General features: G+C 36.9%; 1 protein-coding gene across 1 annotated transcript; it reads left to right on the top strand.

Annotated features, from left to right (window-relative positions):
• Window positions 1-13: 13 nt before the first annotated feature.
• Window positions 14-21,894, top strand: LOC123533794 (PRKR-interacting protein 1 homolog). Its single transcript, XM_045315670.2, has 6 exons — window positions 14-168; window positions 16,762-16,840; window positions 17,615-17,715; window positions 19,751-19,836; window positions 20,514-20,566; window positions 21,252-21,894. The coding sequence occupies exons 1-6, from the start codon at window positions 67-69 to the stop codon at window positions 21,566-21,568; spliced, it is 738 nt and encodes a 245-aa protein (XP_045171605.1). The 5' UTR covers window positions 14-66; the 3' UTR covers window positions 21,569-21,894.
• Window positions 21,895-22,160: the final 266 nt, after the last annotated feature.

The following is a 22,160-nucleotide window of genomic DNA, read 5'->3' as shown; positions in this document are numbered from 1 at the left end:
AACGTAAGTGCTTCGATTGAGGCAAAATCAAACATTTTCATAGAACCAGGCAGGAATTGCACCAACATGGCCGACAAAAGTCAGGAAAACGCTGAAAAACCAATTGTTGTGGCAAAAAATGCAGCTGAACTGCAGAAAATAAGGCTGGAGAAGCTTATGAGCAATCCAGTAAATACTTCTTTTGTTTTCTACAATATTTTAGCCTGTTTGATGGTATTTTGTTTACATTTAAGGCAAGAAGCCAATGAATAGTTGTCAGTTGGTCCACCTGTCCATAGTATAAGGTCACAATTAGCTAAATAGTTTTCCCTATATATTCTATATAAAACTGACCTTTTTAGCTCGACTATTCGAAGAATAAGTAAAGCTATCCTACTTGTTAAGACTCAAAACAAGAGCAGCTAACGCTTCTGAGATTTGATAATAATAAGATCAAAACATACAAAACGGATATGACGTTGACATGTATATACAAAGACATGACGTTAAAAGACGTCGCGTAATACTGACGTACATATTAGCGCCTTAAGATATAACATCTCTCCATTTCTTTAAAAAGCCACAAAATTAGAAATAACAAGAATTAAGAAATAATGAAATGATTAACAAATATAAAAGTTACCTAATTTAACTAAAATTGAAATCCAGTTTACGTGAATTAAAAATTTAAATCTTCTGCACTAAATGTTTAAAACTTAACTCACAGTCACATGGTGTCACCTGCAGAGCGTCTATTCACATTTCATTTAACTGCTATTCACAATCGTTTTAGTGTTACCATAATTATCACTTGCGTTTCGTAATTTAAACTTCAGTTTTTTTAAAATTCACAGTATGTCTTACTATCATAAGTGTTTAGTTCCGATATCTTGCTGGTAATTGTCTGTTCCTCTGTGGAATCTGTCGTCTGCTCATTATCAGCTCACGCCTAGGTACATCCGTCTGGTTATTATTTCCCCGTACATCACGTGCCCTCCTCTCTCGTATACGATCCGTCTGATTAGCATTTCCTCGTGCGTCACGTGCCCTCGTTCTCTCCAATATACGTTCCCGCCAACCGTCGGAACCTGGGTTGGCCGGAAAATGTTTTGCCATTTTATAGTGTGTAGCGTCCCGGTAAACTTCTCTGCCATCGCTGGAACGCCGTGCTGCAATACTCGAACCGTCGACCCTGATCACAATGTATGGTTCACTCTCATATGCCGTGGACCATTTATTCGTCTTCTGTTTTCGTAGAAACACGGTATCACCATGTTGAATCTTATGATGACTGTCTCTGGAACATCGTCTGTTTTCTGACCATTTATGTTTGTACTGTTGGTCCGCCGTTGTGATATGTTCTTCCATTTCTTGGACGTCAATGGTGGTTGGTGTAGTGTCTAGCTTTGTTCTGACTTCGCGTCTCATCAGTGCTTTGTAAGGACTAACCCCTGTCGCTGGGTGTGGGGTTGACCTGAAACCCATTAACATCTCTTGAATGGCGTCCAGACTCCGTCTACCTTGTCTGTGGGCTATCTGTTCTGTCTTATTTAACATTTTCATGAAACTCTCGGCTTCGCCATTGGCTCTAGGGTGCTGTGGTGTAACTCTGTGATGCTCGAATCCCATTTCTTCAGCAAATTCTCTAAATTTCTCTGCATTAAATGGTGGACCCGAATCAGATTCCATACGTCTTGGAATTCCATGTGTTGAAAAGATCTTCCTGAGTCGTTCTGCTGTAGCTTCATATGATGTTGATGAAATTTGCTCAACCTCGGGATATCTTGTTCTTTTGTCGTATGACTACTAGGTTATAATGGCCGTCTGGGAATGGACCTCCAAAATCAACGGATACTGTACTCCATGGGTCTTCTGGAATTTCAGTTGGCTTTATTGTCTCTCTTCTATGTTCTTTAGTTGTGATCTGGCAATCCAAACATCTGCCAATAACATCTTCTACTATTGCATTCATCGCCGGGAACCAGTATTTCGCTCTAAGCATCTGTTTTGTCTTCGTCTGTCCAAGATGGCCCATACTGTGTGCTGCTTTCACAACTTTCCTTTGTAATGTTTCTGGTATAACAATTTGATGTCCTCTAAGTAGCAGCCCTTCAGCAACGGATAAATCATCTTTAATCATGTAGTATGGCCGTATTTCTGGTCACTTTTTGGGCTTCTCCCAATCATTGCTATGTATTCTCTGTATGACATCTTGTATTTGTTCATCATTACTAGTCTTGTCTCTTATTTTAGTTAATACTATGGCATGTTCTGTATCTACTACTTGCTTGATAACTTGTTCTGTGTCATCTGCTTCTGTCACCGGAAGAGGGTGCCTCGAAAGGTAATCTAACGGATCTGCTTCATCTTTTCCTGGTTCATAAACAAGCTCGTAGTCAACATCCTGCATATCCATTACCCATTTCTCTATTCTTGGTGGTAGCTTTATACTCGTCTTGTTGAACATCGGTAACAACGGTTTGTGTGCTGTAATGATTTTAAACTTCGGTGCTCCTAGGAGATACATGCTGAATCTATTTTTCGCCCATTTTATTGCCAGTGCGTCTTTCTCGGTCTGACTGTATCGCTTTTCCGTTTCTGTCATCGATCTGCTTATGAAATGTACTGGTTGTAATCCCTTTTCTGTTCTTTGGAATAAACCTGCTGACAGTCCTTCGTGAAAACTTGCTTCTACTCTTACTATAATTGGTCTTCTTGGATTAAAGAATGCAATTGTCTTGTCATCAGTTATACTATCTTTCAGCTTCTGGAATGCTTCTTGTTGTTCTTGTCTCCATGTGAATGGTATCTGCTTCTGTGTTAACTTCCGTATAGGTGCTGTCAGTACCGCATATCTTGGAATAAACTTTGATAAGTAGCCGATCATACCCAGGAAACTTCGTACTGCTTCTTTCGATTCTGGCGCTTTGCTTTCTTTCACTGCTTGAACCTTCTCTGGTGTTGGTTTAAGTCCATTTTTCGTGAATTTGTATCCATAAAATTCAAGTTCTGTGACCCCAAATTGACATTTCTCTCTATTGAATGTAACACCGAACCATTTGCTCTTTGTTTTCAGTGTCTTATTGTGCTCTTCAGTCGTCTTGCCCCCAATAAGTATGTCGTCTCTCTGGTTAAGGCACCTTGGAATATCACCAAATAGTCTATACATCGCCTCATCAAATAGATCTTGTGACGATTTTGCTCCGAAGATAAGTCTTTTGGGTCTCATATTACCCCATGGAGTGCTGAATGTTGCTATTGGTCTTGACTGAGGATCAAGGACTAACTGGTGGTACCCTTGTTTAAGATCCATCTTCGGGAATATGACACAGTCGTGGAACTTATAAGTAAAATCTTCTACTACTGGTGCTTGCAATATCCGGTTTCTTTCCATTGACTTGTTAGGTATTCGCAGGTCTATACTTGCACGTATCATATGTGGCTCTAACTTTTCTTTATGTACACCGCTGAACCTCGGTTTCGGTTGAACAACCAATGGAGAACACCATGTGATAGGTTCACCTTCTTTTACTCTCTCAAAAATATCTTCTTTCAAGCATTGGTCTATCCATTTCTTGAGTGGGTCCTGTAGATAATAAGGTACCGGTCTGGGCTTCTGTGCAACTGGTACAGCATCTGGCTTCATCGAAAAATTTACTGTAAATTCTTTATTGCTCTTTTTATCTGTAATCTTGCCTATACCTTTGAATACATTGTCATATTTCTCTAATAAATGGTTTATCGGCACTGTTTGTTCCGTTTTCTCGTCTAATACACTTTTTATGCTATCTTCTCTAATTCTCAAGTCGTTTGGCTCTTTCAAGGTTCCATCGACCTTGATCTGCAGCATGCCTAGTTCAATCAAAGTCGTCTTTCCCAGCAACAGTGGTGAGTTCATTCTACCTTCGATAACAATGAACTTCGCCTGCACTCCTCGCGTCCGGTTACGCACGGTGGTTGTGAATTCTCCTTTGACAGGTAAAGAGGTTTGTAATGTATTTAGTTTCGTTTTACTTTCAGTTAGATCTGTATTTCCGTGTGTTCTATGTCGGTATGCTCTGTATTGGTATTCGTCCATGACGTTGACATCAGCCCCACTGTCTGGTTCAACTTCCACGTGTACATCGTTTAACATAACTGGAACCGTTTTCGAATGGTCACTAATCTTCCGTATTTGAACTTTTCTAATATTCTGTAAATGGTGCACTGCATTTTGGAAGAATTCTTCGTCGGAACTCGACTCACTTCCATTTCACTATATTCACTCTCTGCATTGTCGGCTGCTCTCTTTACATCACGTGCACATCCTGGCTGTCGTCTTCCATGTCTATCACGTCTAGAATTCCTATCCTCGCGATATTCACGCGTATGAATCTTCTGCTGCATTGTACTTTTGCAAACAGCTGCAAAATGGTTCCACCTTAAACACTTGTTGCACTGCTTACCAAACGCGCGACACTCTTCACGCCGTCGGTTTGAATGAAAATTTCCGCAATATGTGCAGGATTTCTTATATTTTCTATCATTTTGAGAAAGATCTATATCTTTAGGTCTGTAGTTTCTCCGCTGGTTTGATTGTCGGTTGATTTTCGCAATATCTCGGCGTTCATGGTTTTCTTTCATATCATTTACTTGTATTGAAGTATCTTCTAATTGGTGTACTTCTTGTAACATGTCATTTAAAGACCATTTCCGGTTGATTGTTTTCTTGATTAGCGATTGATTGTCCGTTGTTTGAATGATATGCTCCAATATTCTATCATCTTCATTCGGAAATTCACATCCGTGTGCTTTCTCACGCAATCTGGCGGCATATGCGGTCGTTGTTTCTCCATGTATCGGTCGCATCTTCAGAAATATGTATCTTGAATAATGTTTATTCTTCTTTGGCGCATAATAATTACTTAATTTCTCTTTCAGTTTTTCGTATTCATTCAGTTGCTGCCCTTCGCCGTCATCGGGATTTGTTAAACTTTTCTCCAGTCTTGCAATTTCTTTTCCTCCGTAGATAATCAAAGCGTCTTTTCTGTCCTGTGGCTCCGTAATCTTGAAAAATCTAAATTCTCTTTCTATTCCTTCTAACCATTCTTCCCATTGTTTTCCCGTGGAAAGTTGATCGCCGTCAGGAATGAACGGCAATGTTCTCAAATTTCTGTTTTCCGTCACAATTGTAATACGATCTTCCATTCTCCTCTTTCTTGAGACAATAATCTAAGTATTCTCGATAATAATCTAGTATCTTCTCGACAATTATCTGGGACAATAATCTGGTATCTTCTCGACAATAATCTGTTTTCTCGGTATTATTCTATATTCCTCGGCAATTTCTGTCTTCCTTGATAATAAACTATTCTCCGATGATTATCTATTGTTTATCTCAATGTTTACTTCTTATCTATAGCTATTTCTTCAATTTATTTCCGTTTATCCTCGTCGCCAATGTTAAGACTCAAAACAAGAGCAGCTAACGCTTCTGAGATTTAATAATAATAAGATCAAAACATACAAAACGGATATGACGTTGACATGTATATACAAAGACATGACGTTAAAAGACGTCGCGTAATACTGACGTACATATTAGCGCCTTAAGATATAACACTACTCACCACAGCGTCGGCGTCACACCTTGGTTAAGTTTTTCGTACCAGTCCACTTTTTGACAAAGTCTTTTGAGATAAAGTTTCGAAACTTTCAACACTTGTTTACAATCGCCATGACCAGTTATAGGCAAGAGCACATAACTCTATCAAGGATTTTGGCTGAATTATGGCCCCTTTTGACTTAGAAATCATGGTTAAGTTTTTCGTACCAGTTCATATTTTGGCAAAGTCTTTTGAGATGTGTCTAGGGGTACGGATCCGTACCTCTAGAATCTGATTCTAGAGGTACGGATCCATACCTCTAGACAAGCCTGTTAGGGGTTTTCTAGGGGTACGGACCTCCGTTTTTCTAGAGATTAAGGGTCATTTACATTTCAAATTTTGTTGAAAATGATATAACAAATATCACTTCGTCAGAATTCACCTTACCAAACTTGGATCTGGATGGTTTACAGAACATCAATCATCCGATTTGTTACATTTTCTTTCGGAACGTAAATAACCGAGGATCACCAAATAAATCACGAGGATTCGAACTGGCAGGAAAAAAAGATATAAAGATTAAACAAAGTAATGATAAATATGTTGCGAAATAACTATTTTTAATTGATAATTAACCCTAAGTTTATTTTTGTTTTTCACGCATTCGGTAACCGTTGCGAGATACAAGGGAAGTTTTCACAAACAATTTCTCTTGCTTATTACACAATCATTTCCGTGCCGACTGTCATTGTTATAGGGGCCTATAACAAAATAGAATAGGTACATATTACTATGCCTATTTTATTTTATTATTGTTCTATTTTTTGCTTAATTTCAAAGGGAATTCAGTTAAGGGACAGATTCATTCATTAATCTAGCTGTTATCAGCAATTTCTTTGACAACAAACTAATCGGCACGGAACAGTGTATTCATTTGGAGTTCCTCGGTCATTTAGGTTTTGAAAGAGAAAGTAAACAATCGGGTGAACGCTGGTATCTGTAAACAAATTAGATGCAAGTTTTAAGTGAATACTGGTTAAGTCTTACTTGTTATTTCATTTTCAACGAAATTTGAGATATAAATAACCCCAAATCTCTAGAAAAAGGAGGTCCGTTCCCCTAGAAAACCCCTTACAGGCTTGTCTAGAGGTACGGATCCGTTGAGATAAAGCTTTGAAACTTTCATCACTTGTTTCGCATCACTGTGTCTAGTTACAGGCAAGAGTACATAACGCCATCAAGGATTTTGGCTGAATTATGGCCCCTTTTGACTTTGAAATCTTGAGTTTTTCGTACCAGTTCATATTTTGACAAAGTCTTTTGAGATAAAGCTTTGAAACTTTCAACACTTGTTTACCATCACCATGTCCAGTTATAGGCAAGAGCACATAACTCCATCAAGAATTTTGGCTGAATTATTGCCCTTTTTGACTTAAAAATCTTGGTTAAGTTTTTCGAACCAGTTTATATTTTGGCAAAGTCTTTTGAGATAAAGCTTTGAAACTTTTAACACTTGTTTACTATCACCATGACCAGTTATAGGCAAATTATGTACATAACTCCATGAATGATTTTGGCTGAATTATGGCCCCTTTCTACTTAGAAATCATGGTTAAGTTTTTCATACCAGTTCATATTTTGTGTAAAGTGTTTGACATATGGCTTTGAAACTTTTATCACTTATTCAGTATAGTAATCTTTATCTGTAGGAAAGAGTACATAACTCTATCATCTATTTTGGCTGAATTACAGCCCTTTTTGGACTTGGAAATCTGTTCTGTTTTCATACAAGTCTATGTTTTGTCAAAACTATTTGACATATAGCTTTTAAACTTTGAACACTTGTTTATCATTATGATTTCCATCTGTAGGCAAGAGTACATAACTCTGACAACTATTTTGGCTGAATTATGGCCCTTTTTGGACTTTGAAATTAGTTCACACATTGCCATTTAGTGCAAGACTTATCGAAATCCACAAATACTGGAACATTGTCTAATCTATTTTTTTCTTTTGTCTGAATATCTATGTTAATATTTTGACCCCGTTATTCAATCAATTCTTCGAATAGTCGAGCACGCTGTCATCAGACAGCTCTTGTTTAAAGAGCTACCAAACATAGCTAGACCCATTTCAGAGAACAAATCCTTACCGTATATTTCCGGCCATACGTCGAGGTTTTTTGACCATATAATTAGCTCTGAAGTCAAGGGTCGACTTTTGGCTGCATAAGAAACGTATCATGATCCTCTATCCATTTTCGGATCGAACACAGCGCATGTAAGGCATTCTAATCATTTGTTATGATTTTCGCCATTTTGATAAAGGGAAACTACTCTTTGCGCACTAATTGTCTAGGCTAAAAACAACAGATTGCCGTTACGTTCCGTAACAAACAAATTAGTTTTATTTAAAGTTAATTGTATTTTGAAAAAAAAAATGAAAAAATTGTAAATTTTATTATACTTTACAACCGAGATCAAACTGCTGTGAACAACAAAACTGACACAGGCATCTCACAAATTGCCGATATTACTGGCCATTTGATCTATAAAGTTTAACAGATCGTTACAAAGGACTTTGAGTTTTGGTTTGAATTAAGAACTTGATGTCATTCTGATTCCATTTTGTTGATACATGCCGGGCATTAATTATTTACCACCTATTGTCACAATCGGCAAACAATTAACAGTTTAATGGTACACTTAGACAGATCCACTGCACATTTTCAATCTCGCTAATCAGAGCCAATTTAAATCAATTAATTCTAACCGCTTACAACCTTTCAAATGTACAACTCCCCTTGCTTTGAAATTTACAGCTTCAAAAGACTTTCATTGTCTTAACAAGTTGTAAACAATATCCCAGGTGTTGTTTTGAAGTATGCCGAGGTAAATGTCATGTCTCACTGAATGGCCCTTTATCGATTTTGGTTGGCTAAGGGCAGTTTGATTGACAGCGGAGGCGGGGAGAAGACAACATAATTGCTGCAACTGCATTGATTTTTCATCTGAGAGTTGTTGACAGTTTTAATTGCAATTTATCAGGGTTTTTTTTTAACTAAATGGATCATAATTTATGAAAGAGAACAAAGAGGGTCTTGATCCCTGTGATTTAGTGTCATTACTGATAGAGAATACTCGATAGTGATTATGTTAGTGAGTCTGATGGATTTTAATGACTGATGATAAACCACTGAAACGTAGGTAGAACTACAAATCTTTAATTTTGTTCATGTGTCTGATTATTGATTTTTTTTCACTTAGTAATTTTTCACGCTTTTAATGGTGCTAGATAAATCGCGTATTTTAATGCTTGTTTGTACGGTAATTAACAAATGTTTGACTATCGTTTAAACACATTTATTGGTATAAAAGAATAAATAAAGGAAATTTTATTTTTATTTTTGTTTGTTCAATTATATATGCCTTTACTGTAAAACTAAAAATATACTTCAACACTATTACGGCAGTAATATTTATTGAGGAAACGTAACAAATCGCGAGCGAAATTAGAAAGATAACTTGCTAGAAACATTTTTCTTTTCACAGTTTTTTGTGCCATAGCAGTTGTTAAAATGCTAGAACTATCCATCCCTCGACTTATGGTCGGGGCAAGTTGAAAATCTAAGATTTTTTATCCAGAGTAGGCTCTCGTCTTATGGCCGAAGTCGACGTATGGCCGGATATATACGGTACCTCATTTTAAAGAGTTATGATAAAACTGATATAAAATGAAGAGAAAAGTAGGGGTCATGTATCTTCTAAGAGAGATTTCTCTGGTCATATTTGCTTACTGTAAACTGACATCAAAATCACACTGCTGTGACCTGGAAGTACTACTGATACTAAAATTGAGCTTCACTTCACCAAATACAACCTGCTCTCCCATTTTTCCTACCAAAATGTCAAAAATACATCCACAATGAAATTTAAACAGAAACTAGCTTCAATTTAGACCTCTGTTGCCATGCCAAGTGAAAAATTAGTGTTAAAATACCTGGCAGCCATTACGCGACTAGACCAGATGGCTCCCACGCTGGTTCCTTTAGTTTAGTTAGGCCTTAGGTGCTAGACAGAACGATCTGTCCAACCTAGAAAACTGGTCTAAGAATTGGGGAATGTGTTTTAATGCTAAAAAGTGTTATATACTAAGTGTAAAGTCACGCTCTTCATTTTTCTATCAGCTTGACGATACAATTCTGAAAAAGGTTGAAACAAACCCGTATTTAGGAATTACTGTTTCAAATGACTTACAGTGGTGCGTCCATATAAGAAACATCTCTAAAAAAGCAAATTCAACACTTGGGTTCTTAAAAAGAAACTTGAAGCATGCTCCTATGGAAAGTAAAAGACTAGCATATGTTGCATTAATAAGGTCAACACTTGAATATGCGGCTATTGTATGGGACCCCTATAAACAAAGTGATATTACTAATCTTGATAAAATTCAACGACAAGCAGCTAGGTTTATTAAAAATGATTATAAATCTCAGCACGATGGTTGTGTAACTGAAATGCTTAATGAACTTGGCTTACCACCTCTTCAAGATAGAAGGAAAGAAAAACGACTTATAATGCTATTCAAGATCGCTAGGGGTATGGTACCAGCAATCAATGCTGACGAGTTCCTCCAAAAAATTCCAGCTAAAAGGCAAATCAAAGTGAAAACATTTGACGATTTTAAAACCAGTAATATTGTGTCCAAATTTCAAACAAATAATTTTCAGTGTTACAAAGTTGAACTTGCCAAAACTGAAGTTTACAGAAACAGTTTCTTCTTAAAAACAATACCAGACTGGAACGCCCTAAATGACAATCAAATACGTGCAGAGACACTACACGGCTTTAAATGTGCCGTACAGAAAAGGGACTAATTTCCCTACGCGCAAACCCGTATTTAATGTGCCAGAATTGGACTTCTACTACGTAACTGATATAAGGTTTCCCTCTGAACAAAAACATCATGCTAAACAAACAAGAATACAGTGCTTTAGGGTATAGCGGGTTTTAGGGTATAGAGGATAGATTGATAAATTTTATATTTAGACTTGAATTATTGTATAAATTTTCATATCATCCTTTTCATCCAGTGCATGCAAACAGACATTCTGACGTACATTTTAAATATTTGCTTGTTGTGTTATTTTTCATATGTCATCAAATGTAAAATAAAGCTATCCCCTATAGACTAAATCAGTGTATACTCCTTGCTCATGGTACCGGGGGTTCCATGATACCGGTGTAAACAGTTTTCTCGCAAGACTTTTATGTTAGCCCCGCCTACTGGATGTTGACATAATTAGCAGAGTAAACTGGAAGCCGCTCTTCCGTATCACACATTTTTTTTGTGAAAATGTCAGGTTTTTTGGTGATTTATTTACCTTTTAATAAAAAAAATCTAAAACATGATTTTTTCACCTTTGGTCCCCACCCCATGTGTCAAACAAACATCTATATCTCCTATAAACAATGTTTATCATCTGGAATTTTTAGCGAAAATATCGTCTGACATAATGCTGATGACGTCACCAAACCGGAAGCCATGTTGTTTCTATTTCTAGGACATTTCCTAGAAATGAAAGTACGGCAAGCCGTTAAGGCAAAATGAATGGAATTACAGCAATATGCAAAATATAATGATACCCATTAAGCCCCAGTTGATATATATATGGGTCTGTCAATTAAAAAAGATTTAAATGTATATTCTCACAAGATGTGAATGCTACTCTTAAATATGGTAGCTGGTGAAATTCTTGCCAAAATTTCTTACCTAGATAGATCTAGGTCTAAAAGATAAGATCTAGATATCACTTGTAAAAAGTATATCTTTGGTAATATGCACTCTAAATGTAGGATTGTTCAGTGTTCCTTTTGTGTTGGAAAAAAAAAACTTTTGAAATTTGTCTGAAATCATAGACTGTAAACTTACCTGAAGTATTGAGAAATATTAATATCATTGTGTATCAGGCTTTCCATAGTTGACACTTTTTAGCTCGACTATTCGAAGAATAGGGGAGCTATCCTACTCCCCAGCGTCGGCGTTAGCGTGAGCATTAGCGTGGGCGTCACACAAATGTTAAAGTTTGCATACCACCCCAAAAATTTTCAAAGTCCATTGACATATTGCTTTCATATTTTGCATACTTGTTTACCATCATGACCCCAGTCTGTAAGTAGGAGGAGGCAACTCTATCAAGCATTTTGACTGAATTATGGCCCCTTTTCGACTTAGAATAAATGTTAAAGTTTGCGTACCACCCCAAACATTTTCAAAGTCCATTGAGATATTGCTTTCATATTTTGCATACTTGTTTACCATCATGACCCCAGTCTGTAAAAAGGAGGAGGCAACTCTATCAAGCATTTTGACTGAATTATGGCCCCTTTTCAACTTAGAATAAATGTTAAAGTTTGCGTACCACCCCAAATATTTTCAAAGTCCATTGAGATATTGCTTTCATATTTTGCATACTTGTTTACCATCATGACCCCAGTCTGTAAAAAGGAGGAGGCAACTCTATCAAGCATTTTGACTGAATTATGGCCCCTTTTCGACTTAGAATAAATGTTAAAGTTTGCTAACCACCCCAAATATTTGCAAAGTCCATTGAGATATTGCTTTCATATTTTGCATTCTTGTTAACCATCATGACCCCAGTCTGTAAAAAGGAGGAGGCAACTCTATCAAGCATTTTGACTGAATTATGGCCCCTTTTCGACTTAGAATATGCTTGTTGTAATGTTAAAGTTTTACTCATTGCTTATATTATACTATCAAGCACTGAGAATAGTCGTGCGCGCTGTCCACTGACAGCTCTTGTTTATGATTACACCGGTATCATGGGAAACAACTTTGACTTGTCAGATTTCAACATGGCATCATACTCATCATAAACAATAACCAGATAATTAAAGTTTTCAGCTCATAATAATAATGAGAAAGGATGTAGGAAGCAGCAAAGAAATAAAAAAACTGAGGTGAATTGTTTTCTTTAGTTTCGTTCGTTTTGTGCATGTTAAGTACCCCGGTATCATGAGAAACCAGGCTATATGTAAAAAAAACGTGAATGAAAAGTATTTGATAGAAATTTAAAAAGCTGAATGTTTTTGAAAAGAGAATACATTATTATTCTAATTTATAGTAAAGAAATCTTGGAAAGTTTGTTAAGGTGTGGATTTTAAACTAATAATGGAAAAAATGACCAAAACTATCCTGTACACCCTAAATCAGCTCATATGTAAACAATGGCTTGGAGAGAAAAAACACATGAATTTCTGTGAAAAGCTGAATGTTTTAAGAAGAATAGATGTTTTCTGCCTGATATACTGAAAAAAAACTACTATTTTCATTTCTTTGAACTGGAATGCAGGAAAAATTAGTTAGCTATCCGCTATACCCTAAAGCACTGTACTGCAAGAAACAACCAAATCACGGTTTTCTCTTTGTGGTTGCCACTTGAAAGCATCAATCCAAGTCAGTTAAAATCCCACAAATGAAATGTTTCACAAAGTACCACAATTTTCAATCCATGTCGTTTTTGACGTCCATTTTATGCATGTGTACAAAAATGAATTCTGGACGATTCCTACAAAATAAAAAACAAAAAGCTGCTAAACTTCACACTTTCAATAAACAAACTCTTTTCCAATCAGTCCACGAAGTCAGAACTTACGGCTGGCAGCTTACACATTTTCTCCCTGTTTTAATATTCAAGTCCTAGTAAACCATGACATCAAAGCCATTGAGCAGGTTCAGTGTAGAGCAGCCCGCTTTGTCTTCGACGACTATTCTACGAAGACCCCAGGATGCATCTCAAATATGATTAAGGACCTTAACTGGGAGTCCCTTGAACATGTAGCGTCGAAAACACAGTCGGTTAACCATGATGTACAAGATCCGCAACAATCTTGTAGACATCAAGGCAGACAAGTCCCTCCAAAGCGGCGATGCACGAACCAGTGGTCAACACCGGCTATTCCAGGAGCGAATAACAGACCAGGTACTGGCAAATTCTTTCTTCCCACGAACAGTGTGAGAATGGAACCTTCTCCCTGCCAGCACAGTATCTGCGCCTACCCTGGATGAGTTCAGGTCACTCCTCGTGAAGTAATCTGACACTACTTCACCAGACATGACACTGTACATAGTTTAAAAATTTTAACATTTGAGACACTGTGCGCCACCACCACGCCTTGTCTCGTTGAGCTACTTACATTCTACAAAGAGCCCAGCTCAGTATATGGAAGAAGAAGAAGACATATTTCCTCACTTTTTTTAAATTTGCCCTGAATTTCAGTGGGTACTGTATAAATCAAGCAATTACAGGCATTGGAGACTAACCAGTGTAATGCCGTCACAGTCCCATGTTAGGCGCCAAATGTCACAGGGTGAGAAAAATGTGCAGCCAGACTGGGAATTAATCCTGGGGCCTCAGAATACCATTTCGATGCCTCTACCTGGCCGCTTACACATTTTCTCCATGTTTTAATTTTCAAGTCCTATGCCGTGGTAATTATTATGCGGTATTACCATTTGTTGCAACGTTGATTAATATTTTAAACAATTGGCATGATGCTAATAGAAAATTAATTGCGATATATCTTATGCTAAAACAGAAATGCTACCGACTCACCCGTCTTACGAATGAGAAAAATAATTGACATGAATGACCTGCAGACAGACAATTCTTAAAAAATGACTCTGGCTAGGAGTCTGGTTACCAGACCTCTAGTCAAGCCGTATTGGGCGGTCTAGAGGTCCAGTAATCAATCAGGGAACACTGTAATTGTTATTTGCAGAGAGGAGACTATAATTTATCTATCAAAAACAGCAAATGATTTCAAAAATTTGCACCCATTGTTTTGGCAGGAAACAGAAGTATTTATATCCTTTTCTACTAAAAAAAACAAACAACAACACTATAACGAATTTGATAAATAATTAATAGTAATTAGCAGTTATTGTGCAATGGAAACTTTTATCAAATTTGTGTTTTTCTCAGGATTGAAGGATAAGAATAAAAAAGCTGATGCTCTTCATTAGTATTTTAGACTTGGATTATACTCAAATATTGTTGAATTCGTTTTACTTCTTGTCAATGAGAAAATAAGGATGACTAACAACCTTTGAAATTGTGAATATGTTTCCAGCCTGACTGAAAGCTGTTTATATTAAAAAGATATTTTCAGAAGCAAGTTATGAGTAAGGACAACTTAATGACAACTTATAGCTTTTCCTCAGCAATTACCATATATACGAGTAATTCAGTTCATAATACTAATAGTACATGTATATTGATTACCAGACCTTCCCAAATGGAATAAAACAGACACTATCTTATTTACTTGTAATTTCTTAGGTGTGGCTCTCAAATTGTTTTTTAAGGAACACCCACTGGGAGCAGAATGCAATTATACCCCCAAAAAACGAAGTTTGGGGTGGGGGGGGGGTGAGTGTTTATAGGAGTGAGCTTGGCGGTCGGTTGGTCTGTTGGTTTTCAACTCATGAAAGGCTTAACCGATTTAAATAATTTTTGGTACACAGGTGTAAATCAGAAAATACAGGTCAAGTTCGACTTTGGGGTCATTAGGCCAAAGGTCAAGGTCACAGTGACCCTGAACAGTTAAATGGTTTCCGAATGATAACTTGAGAACACTTGGGCCTAGGATCATAAATTTTGTTACACAGGTGTAACATCATAAAATACAGGTCAGGTTTGACTTTGAGGTCAGTAGGTCAAAGGTCAAGGTCACAGTGACTCGGAACAGTTAAATGGTTTCCGGATGATAACTTAAGAACGCTTGGGCCTAGGATCATAATTTTTGTACACAGGTGTAACATGATTAAATACAGGTCATGTTCGACTTTGAGGTTGGTAGGTCAAAGGTCAAGGTCACAATAACACGAATAACAGTTTCCGGATGATAACTTGAGAACGCTTGGGCCTAGGATCATGAAAATTGATAGGGAGGTTGGTTATGACCAGCAGATGACCCCTAATGATTTTGAGGTCAGCAGGTCACAGGTCAAGGTCACAGTGACCCAGAACATTTAAACGATTTTCGGACAATAACTTCACAATGCTTGGGACTAGGATCACGAAATTTAATAGGGAGGTTGGTCATGACCAGCAGATAACCCATAGTTATTTTGGGTTCCAAAGGTCAAAGGTCATTTAAACGTCTTTTCCGGACAATAACTTGAGAACGCTTGGGCCGAGGATCATGAAACTTCATAGGGAGGTTGACCATGACCAGCAGATGACCTCTGTTGATTTTGAGGTCAGTAGGTCAAAGGTCAAGAAAGTTCAGCTTTGACATTGGCTTAGTTCTGTGACAAGGCGATATTGTGGGGGTATAATTCGTCACTCGTATGACAACTCTAGTTCTTCTGGAAAACTGCTCCAAATATATCTATCACCTGATCACTTAGAGTTGCCCTTATACTTTCATCCATCCCTCCAGATTTGTGTTGTGCATATCTCAAAAAGTATTTAACCTAAAGTCATCAAACTTCATAGGGTTGTTATTCAGTATGTAAAGTTTTGCACCTGCTGTTTTAATTGGAAGTTTACACAGCCAGTCCACAGTTATAGCCCTTGACATAGTCAACTATATGGATAGCTTAGCTACAATAGGGAGAGCGCAGATCTAGGGATCCCGGGGTCGTGAGTTCGATCCCCAGGTGGACTGTATGTTCTCCGTGACGATTTGATAAAAGGCATTATGTCTGAAATCATTCGTCCTCCACTTCTGATTCATGTGTGGAAGTTGGCAGTTACTCGCGGAGGACAGGTTTGTATTGGTGCAGAATCTAGGAACACTGGTTGGACTGTTACATAACTGAAATACTGTTGAAAAATGGCATTAAACCCAAAGCAAACAAACAACTATATGCGTAAAAATATGCAAAAGTTATGTGTCGCATGTATCTTATCTCAAGAATTATTTGACCTAGGATCACTCTGAAAGACCAGAATTCTGGCCTTTGACTTAATAAAGTTATGTATTTATTGGCATAAAAGGGGCAGCTAAAGCAGTTAATTTTATAAAATTTGGTGCCACTGGGTTTACCTCTTCCCCAGCACACCTTCAAATAATTAAGAGGAAGGGATCAAAATGTCTTCTTTAGTCTAAAAAAGTGATATTCAGGGGTATTAACCACAAGTAGTGATAGCTCTAGTTCTATATTACAGAGTAAGCCAGTTCATATCCCAGAGAAATCAAAGGACTACAAGCCCAGAGATCCACTGGAGTTCATCAGAAATATATGGGGTAATCATTTTACAAATTATATCTACATATACACATAAGTGGAATCGACTATTATATATTTATATATATCCGCAATTTACTACATGAACATCTCTGAAACTACCTTGTTTGTTTCGGTACCTGTCTTTTATTAACAAAAATATTCGATGGTAATTGATTCTACATCTCTTGTTTACGGTTATATGCATATAAATTGGATGTTTTGACATGTTTTTGAAATTGCTATGAATATTTTGAACTACTAAACATTTATTGCAATACAGTTTTTGAAGAAGGTATATATACTCATTGAAAATGCTTAAAAAAAATAGACTGAATTAGGAAGAGAGATTGGAAGCTGGAGGATAGAACTAGAGGAAAAGAAATGATTAACAGAAATGGAAATGGATAATTGGACAGTACGGGATCGGGTTAGGGAGGTTTAAGGAGTATAGAAGATTTGAAAGGATTGGAGTTGTTAGGTTAATGTAACATAGAACTTTTCAGCTTGGAAGTATAAATCATTTAAAAGTTTGGCATGGGACAAAAACTATTTAAGAAGCTGAGGTATTTATACCTGGATTGATTCTTTAGTATAGTTTGTCTTATAAAAAAAACTGTGTGTTAACAACTGCTGACTTTCTTAATCTATGCAACCTACAAAGAGGTTGCGGTGTTACAGATCTGTATAACTAAAGTATTGTTCAAAGCAGTTTTAAAAACAATTAAACAGACAAATCAGTTTTAAAAGGGCAAATTGCACAAGATTATTATTACATGTTTGTATTTTGACAGGTTCCAGTGCAGGTGCTGGTAGTGGTGATTTCCATGTATACAGAGGTGTACGAAGGAGGGAGTATGCCAGACAGAAGTTCAGAAAGGAGAAGGAAGAAAAGGTAACGCGGTGGCACAAAAATGTTCACCTAACATATCAACATTTTACTGTTGTGGATTTCTGTGGGAACTAGAAAAAACCTCTCTATCTTGAAATAGGAATTCTACAGCACATTGAGAGGAGTTAAGGAGGATTTTGACAACTTTGAATTTTTAGCTTGACTGTTCAAAGAATATACCAAGCTATTCTACTCACCCTGGCTTCGGCGTCGGTGTCACATCTTGGTTAAAGTTTTGAATGCAAGTAGATGGTAGCTGTCATTTAAAGGCATGTAGCTTTGAAACTTATTTTTTCTTTTTCTAGGTCAATTACCAACCTCACTGGGTCAAGTCCCATAACTCTGACATGTATTTTGGCCAAATTATGCCCCCTTTTGGACTTAGAAAATCCTGGTTAAAGCTTTGCATGCTAGTTACTATCTCCAAAACTATGTGATATTGAATTGAAACTTCACATATGTCTTTGAGGTTATAAAACTAGGTGATAGCATCAAGTCCTATAACTCTGACATACATTTTGGCCAAATTATGCCCCCTTTTGGTAAAGTTTTGCATGCAAGTTACTTTCTCAAAAACTAATGCAAATATTGACTTGAAACTTCACACGTTTCTTCGGGTTTATAAAACTAGGTTATAGCATCAAGTCCCATAACTCTGATTTGTATTTTACAAAATTATGTCCCCTTTTGAACTTAAAAACTTCTAGTTAAAGTTTTGCATGCAAGTTACTATCTGCAAAAGTAATGCAGATACAGGATTGAAACTCTAGATATTTTAACATTTAGGGTCATATTCCTGTTTCTGGGACAACAATTCAAATAGTCGAGCATTGGGTGTCTTACGGACAGCTCTTGTTTAGGGAAGAAGTTCCTGTAAAAGGTAGTAGGAGGGGTTTTGTCTGCTTTATCAAAAATCAGCAGGAGGATTTTTGCTGGAAAGGGTTTTATCTAATTTCATGGGAGACATACTATGTTATCCACACATCTTCTCAAAAAGCCCCAGGTCAGATTTCAGAGTGATTGGTATACTTTCTAATTGTACATATCTTTGACACATCTCACTGGGATGTTTTCAGGATTTGTGGTCCCTTATAGGTGATTTTTATGCCCCCGAAGGGAGGCATATAGTTTTTGAACCGTCTGTCAGTCTGTCGGTCTGTTCGCAATTTTCGTGTCCGGTCCATATCTTTGTCATCGATGGATGGATTTTCAAATAACTTGGCATGAATGTGTACCACAGTAAGACGACGTGTCGCGCGCAAGACCCAGGTCCATAGCTCGAAGGTCAAGGTCACACTTAGACGTTAAAGGTCATTTTTCATGATAGTGCATTCGTGTCCGGTCCATATCTTTGTCATCCATGGATGCATTTTCAAATAACTTGGCATGAATGTGTACCACAGTAAGATGACGTGTCGCGCCCAAGACCCAGGTCCGTAGCTCAAAGGTCAAGGTCACACTTAGACGTTAAAGGTCATATTTCATGATAGTACATTGATGGGCGTGTCCGGTCCATATCTTTGTCATTCATGCATGGATTTTAAAATAATTGGGCATGAATGTGTACCACAGTAAGACGACATGTCGCGCGCAAGACCCAGGTCCGTAGGTCAAAGGTCCTAAACTCTAACATCGGCCATAACTATTCATTCAAAGTGCCATGGGGGGCATGTGTCATCCTATGGAGACAGCTCTTGTTTTATTTATTAAATTTCATATCCACAGAATTGCATAATTTCACAGTATTAGGTATTACTGATCTCCCAGTACTGCATAGTGTTATTATGTTACATTGTGACATCTTCCATCATGTTAGTGTTTGTAATATTGTTGGAAGAAGCAGACATGAGAAAATTTACATTATACTACTTGGTGTTATCATGTTACAGAGTGGTATTATGTTACATGGACTGTAGGGTAGGAAGAAGCATACACACATATCATAAAACAATTTCGAACAATTCACATTATACTACATAGTGTTATCATGTTACAAAGTGGCATCTGGCATCATGTTACATGGTCTGTAATATTGTAGGAAGAAGCAGATGAAGCATATCTTCAGAAGGTTGAGAACAACCAGAAAGCTGCAGAGGAAAGGACAGCTAAAAAGAGGGCCAAAAGGTTGGTACAGGTATATTACTAATAGTGCGAGCCACTGTGGCCAAGGTCACTGGCTTGGATTCACTTGCCTCCCACCACTGTGAATTTAAAACCTCACTTTGGGTGTAGAATTCTATCATGTGAGGAAGCCATCTGGCAGGGTTACCAAAGGTCGTAGTTTCTACCCAAATGCCTGCCTTGGCCTGAAGTAATGCCCAGAAGGGCGTCTTTTGTCTTCCTTCAGCATGAAAAGCTGGAAAGTCTCCATATGATCTGTAATTGTGTCTGTGTGATATGAAACCTAACAAAAACAAAACTTAAGCATGAATGTTTTTCTGATAGCTTTACTGATAAAACTTTTTAATGAAATTTTGATGGTAGAGAGGATGGAAGGGAAATGATGTCAGCCTCTCAATCCAGGAGTTGCTGGTTTGGACCTATATTTTGTCATTAGACTGCAGATGTCATAAGTACTTTATTTCTCAGAGATAACTAGCAAATGTCATGAATAATTGTGTTGTCTTGTTTTTAAGGTAGGTTGAGTATGGAATTGATCTCAAAATAAACTATATGAAGTTCAGTAGGCTTTTCTTTCTTTAGACATGAGAAGGAAAAGCACTAAGGAAAACATATTTATTGAAACGTGTTAAGGTCTATTATGTTGTATTTCGAAATATTATGTTTCAACTAAATTTCAGGTTGAAAAAGAAACAAAAGCAGAAGAGCAAGAAACCAAAAAAGGAAGTAAAAGGTATATGGCTGCCTGTCAATAATTTACTTAACATTTTTAGAATTTATCCAGTATCGATTAGACTATTTAATGGGGACCTGATTTCATGGATTTGAATATAGATAGAATATTTGCTTAGTCCTTGGGATTTAATATTTTGGATTGATGCAACCATGAAATCTACAGAAGTAAGTCCCCTATGAATATTAATGATTTCACAGTATCCCAAATGTGTGATGCAAGTCTGAACCACTGCACCTTTGTAATAACTCAGTCCTTAAAATCATTCATTGAAATCTACAGAAGTAAGTCCCCTATGAATATTAATGATTTCACAGTATCCCAAATATGTGATGCAAGTCTGAACCACTACACCTTTGTAAGAACTCAGTCCTTAGAATCATTCATTCTGTAGCGCTGAATGACACTCAGTTGATGAATACATTAAGCATCAGGGCATTACAATGTCACCAGAACTGCATGGTCAGTATTCCTGTTGATAGCCTTTCAATAATATTAAAGACAATGGTATTTGAAATAATAAATTGGATGAATAATGAACAATGATGAAGTGGACATACCAACAGAATGATAGACTCCTTAACTTTTATCAACTGGAACTGTTACTTAAACGAAAACTGATCCATTTGCTCTGTTGTTTTATGGTTTTCATACTTAAAGATAGTACATGTAAATTATTTTGCAGAGCCATCTGATGATGATGATGATGATGAAGAAGAAGATTCTGACAATGACAACAGTGAAAGGAGAGATAATCCTGCAGGTGATGATAACAATAGCAAATCTCAAGAAATTAAGACAGAAATAATAGAGGAAAGTGTTGGAAATACCTCAGGAAACATAGAAAGTGAGGTTGAGGAGGAAAGTATTGGAAATACATCTGGCAATGTAGAAAATGAGACTGAGGTCAAGAGTGATGATAGTAGTTCGTCTGAAAGTGAAAGAAAATCTGACACAGAGAAAGGCGGGTCAGAACAGAGTGATTCATGTCAGGATAGATGACCATTGTAAAATATCTACTGTATGGGAATTTGTAAATAAAGTGCAGTTGTACTAGAGTAAACACTGATTGGATGATAAAAAATGTTTATTGTGCAGAGGTTGTTGCTCTAGAGAGGTTGATTGACGATTTACTTTGTCTCTTTGGGAAAAAAGAAGTAGGTGTTTGAACTTTAGAGGTGTCATTAAAAGAAGTTATACTGTAGTTTGGGGAATGGTCACGACTCTTTAATCTTGCAATTTGACAGACAACAGATTTGTTTCATAATTAATAATTCATGCTTTGTATATACATGTACTTATAGTAATAAATATTATGGTTAATGCTGTTTATTGTTCACAACAGTTTTAAAGTTACATGTCGCTCTAATTGCAAAAATTAGCAAAAAATGAAAACCCCACAAATATTACCGAACCTGCAGTACTGTATAAGGGATAACATGAGTGTTCAGATAAAAGTTTGGGATTATTGCAGTAAATTTTAAATGTTGTTGGTCTTGTGTCTGTTTGCAATGACTTCTGATAGAATAAGTATGTTACAAATGAAAATACTTAAGAATGAATGCAAGTGCACTTTAAAAAAAAAACACTAAAA

This window comes from Mercenaria mercenaria, chromosome 12, assembly GCF_021730395.1.
Source record: "Mercenaria mercenaria strain notata chromosome 12, MADL_Memer_1, whole genome shotgun sequence".
Classification (NCBI taxonomy): domain Eukaryota; kingdom Metazoa; phylum Mollusca; class Bivalvia; order Venerida; family Veneridae; genus Mercenaria; species Mercenaria mercenaria.
Note: the sequence above shows the minus strand (reverse complement) of the source record. Positions and strands in the feature narration are given on the sequence as shown.

What these genes read in the sequence shown, in the direction of transcription:
- LOC123533794 (XM_045315670.2), top strand. Translation starts at nt 67, where the DNA reads ATGGCCGACAAAAGTCAGGAAAACGCTGAAAAACCAATTGTTGTGGCA. An exon ending in AGAAGCTTATGAGCAATCCA is followed by an intron (nt 169 to 16,761) that starts GTAAATACTTCT and finishes TCTATATTACAG; the next exon opens with AGTAAGCCAGTTCATATCCC. An exon ending in ACCAAAAAAGGAAGTAAAAG is followed by an intron (nt 20,567 to 21,251) that starts GTATATGGCTGC and finishes ATTATTTTGCAG; the next exon opens with AGCCATCTGATGATGATGAT.